The sequence below is a fragment of the Penaeus monodon genome, chromosome 23 (assembly GCF_015228065.2).
Source record: "Penaeus monodon isolate SGIC_2016 chromosome 23, NSTDA_Pmon_1, whole genome shotgun sequence".
NCBI classification, from domain to species: Eukaryota; Metazoa; Arthropoda; class Malacostraca; order Decapoda; family Penaeidae; genus Penaeus; species Penaeus monodon.
Genome location: NC_051408.1, coordinates 34316104 through 34319223, shown reverse-complemented (window position 1 = coordinate 34319223; position 3120 = coordinate 34316104). Strand labels below are relative to the sequence as shown.

The 3120-nt window shown below is 38.0% G+C and overlaps 1 protein-coding gene across 1 annotated transcript in view; it reads right to left on the bottom strand.

Moving 5' to 3' along the window:
* LOC119587949 (probable actin-related protein 2/3 complex subunit 2) overlaps positions 1-1992 on the bottom strand; it is a gene marked incomplete in the record, with an annotated part of 15359 nt that extends 13367 nt beyond the window's left edge. Inside the window, 1 exon segment of the mRNA XM_037936660.1 lies at positions 1827-1992. Coding sequence (XP_037792588.1) covers positions 1827-1900 — 74 coding nt within the window.
* Positions 1993-3120: the final 1128 nt, after the last annotated feature.

Sequence of the window (3120 nt, the reverse complement as noted above, 5' to 3'; positions counted from 1 at the left end):
CACTGGACAGTGCAATTACCTCATCAATTTACTTCACCTTACAGTAAAACTGGGCCAAGAAATGCCCAAGGCTTTCTAAATATGTTGGGATTCTAGGCAACATTCCCCCACCATGTTATCTGGCAAGATAGAGCTTGGGCTAGAATGTATTCAACAATAAATTGCCTAAAATACATGAGCTAGACATTTACTGGCCTTTGCTGTTCGGTAAACCTTACAAATTAACCAGCAATGGGTTTCAAAATAGGACCTTTACTAAGCATACTGGGTGTGGTCTACCCAAATCGACTTGAAACTTACAGTGATTAACAGAAAGCCTACAATTTTAATTCTAACAAGAAAGTTGCATGGTGTCAAGCAAATGCGGTAGCCTTTACATCAACGGCCTCCATCATACGTTATTTGCTATTATAGAGCTTTGTCTGGTTCCAATTTTGACAAAATAAATAACTTGGAGGTCTACAAGTTCTAGCTTAACAGAATATCATTTTAGCCTTTGCCTCACCACTAAAAGCCATTGAGGCAGGACATACACCAAATGCATTAGTAAGAAATGTAGCCCATTTGACACATTAAATTCATACCTAGATATTTATATATATGAAGACCTTTACCCATGACATAGACTGGTTGATCTAAAATCATCTGACATCTCTCATCTTTTGAGATTCTATGTACCTGATTCTCACCACCCATTCTACATCTCCGATATTCTATGATAAAACTGTGAGCATATCTTATTCCAATCTCTGTATAAAAAAGGTAATACTTAGGGTTTGTATAGGGTTTTGGGTATAGATTCATGTCCACTTTATGTTAATAGGTAACTACAAATCTACTGTATAATCTATCATTTAAAACTCTCATCAAAATGGTTTCTATGTAATGTAAAATGCATGAAAATATGAGAAGTACTTCTTAGAAGTTTAAAAATTAATAATCATTAAACAATTTTCTTAAATAACTACAAATTTCCTTATTCTTCATTTCTCAGAAGACTTGTCAAGCAATCAACACACTGCACTTCACTGAACCTTTTGCCCCAATCCAGCTGACATTAGCAATACCTCATTTCTACACAAAAAGCATAGCAGCTGTCTCCATCTTGTGCTTGTGACTTGTCAATTCATACCTTTGGTCTTTTACAGAGGATAAATCAGCTAATAAATCCATACATTTCAAATTAATCTAGAATTACTCACTTTCTCTGGCCGTTTCTCCCTCTGACTCAGCCTCCCCTTCCTTTCTTCAACTCAAATGTCAAGTGCTCCTTGCTCGGAGACGAGAAACTACACCTCGTTTCCCGATCAAATGCGACCCAAAAGCCACCCAAAGACACACTCGCCGACGGAGTGACATTTTCTTTCAAGATAAGATAGAAGTTGTTACTATCGAGGTTCTCGAAGTCCCAGCTCATCACCCTCCTAGTGCTATGACTCACACAAGGTTACTCGGCCGCTGTTTCGCCTTCTTGCTCTTCAGCCTGGGTGGAAGGAGGCTTAAAAACGACCGCTTTCGATAAAGTTGGGCCTCAAACACTCGAAATACAACACTGCTATCACCTCGACCTCGACCTCGAAGGCAGACGATGGTTCCTCAACCTCGTCTCGCAAATGGGGTTTTCCAGTGCTTCTGTATGCGAATTCCCCTCTCACTTTTTCACCGTGGGAGAGAATGGCCTGTACCCACCAAAAAGAAAATCCTCTGCTCAACAAAACGCCTCCTATAAGAGCTTAAAACTCGACCTCGAAGGCAGACGATGGATGGTTCCTCTCCCTCGCCCTCGTACCGGTCTCTCGTATCACACCCCCATTTCCTTCACTTACCCATTTAAGGAATTCCTAATCTTCACCGTCAGCGTTTCCTCAAGGATTCTGTTATTAATCTCCAAGAGAATCATGGTGGTAGCGGCATGAGGGGCGACTCAGCGAGGAAAAATACTTGAGGAGAGGGCGGAGGGCGTCTCTCCAACACACTTGATAACGCCAGACTAACGATATCAACTTCCGTTCCATTTTTACTTATTTTCACCGTTTCTAAGTCTCGTTTGGCATATTTTCTCCATTCCTATCAATTCCTTATTTTATTTTCGATTTTTATAAATCGGTTTTCTTGCGCTAAAGGGAGAAATATGGGATTAATTTATTCATATGGGAATATTGCATGTAACTCGTTCCAATAATATTTCGAATGTAAACATTTATCTTGCAAGTTCATATATTCTCATTTTAATCTCCCTTTTGTATCTTTTCAACCACCTAAATATTTAATATGTGGTTTTATGGGTTATTTAGGGGTGAAGTAGAAACCTGTTGATAAATTGATAAGCATATTGCAATGTAGATTTTTTACAAAAATTTTCACCGAAAATTGGGAAAATATTTACCAGCTGACTCGAGTCAAATATTCAAAATATTAAAGTGATACCTAGATGAGAATATTGAAGAGTCAGTAGATATAAAAATAAGTAAAAACGATCCAATATAAGGAAACTGTAGGAAAATAAAATAAGACAATCAGCTGAGACATTTTAACAATACGGAAAATATTTACCACTGAAATAGTGTCAAAAATCTAAAATATCAAAATTGTGGCTTACTCTTACTATAAGAAATCCAGTAAAAATAGAGAATGGTTAGAAAACGTCCAAAATAAGGAGAAAAATCGAGAAGAAAAAACAGTCTCCATCAGTGACCTCGAGAAGCAAGAGAGAGAATCAGCTGAGACGATTTTACAATTTTAAATATCAATTTAACATTCCCAATGGCTCACCGGACACTCTGTTGCGTTAAATTACTTCTGTTCTAACATTTGGTGTCGTGTTGCATCGCCTGAGAGGATAAAAATGGCTGCAAGAGAGAAGAAAGTGGACGAAACGAGCTATGAGGTGAGCAGATCTGTCAAAGTTCTTGGGGGTTTGACCTTGTTTGTTATGTGTTCCTTGTTTTGGCGCTTGACCTTACTTTGCTCATTCATTTATGTACATTGGAAAGTTTTCTATGTTGGCTTGCTTTTGTTTCAAAAGGGAATTGACTTCATTTTTAAGATCTGTATGGTTTGTTTACATGTCACCTATTTGTTTACATCCTACCATGCACGGTATCTATACACAGGTAGAGC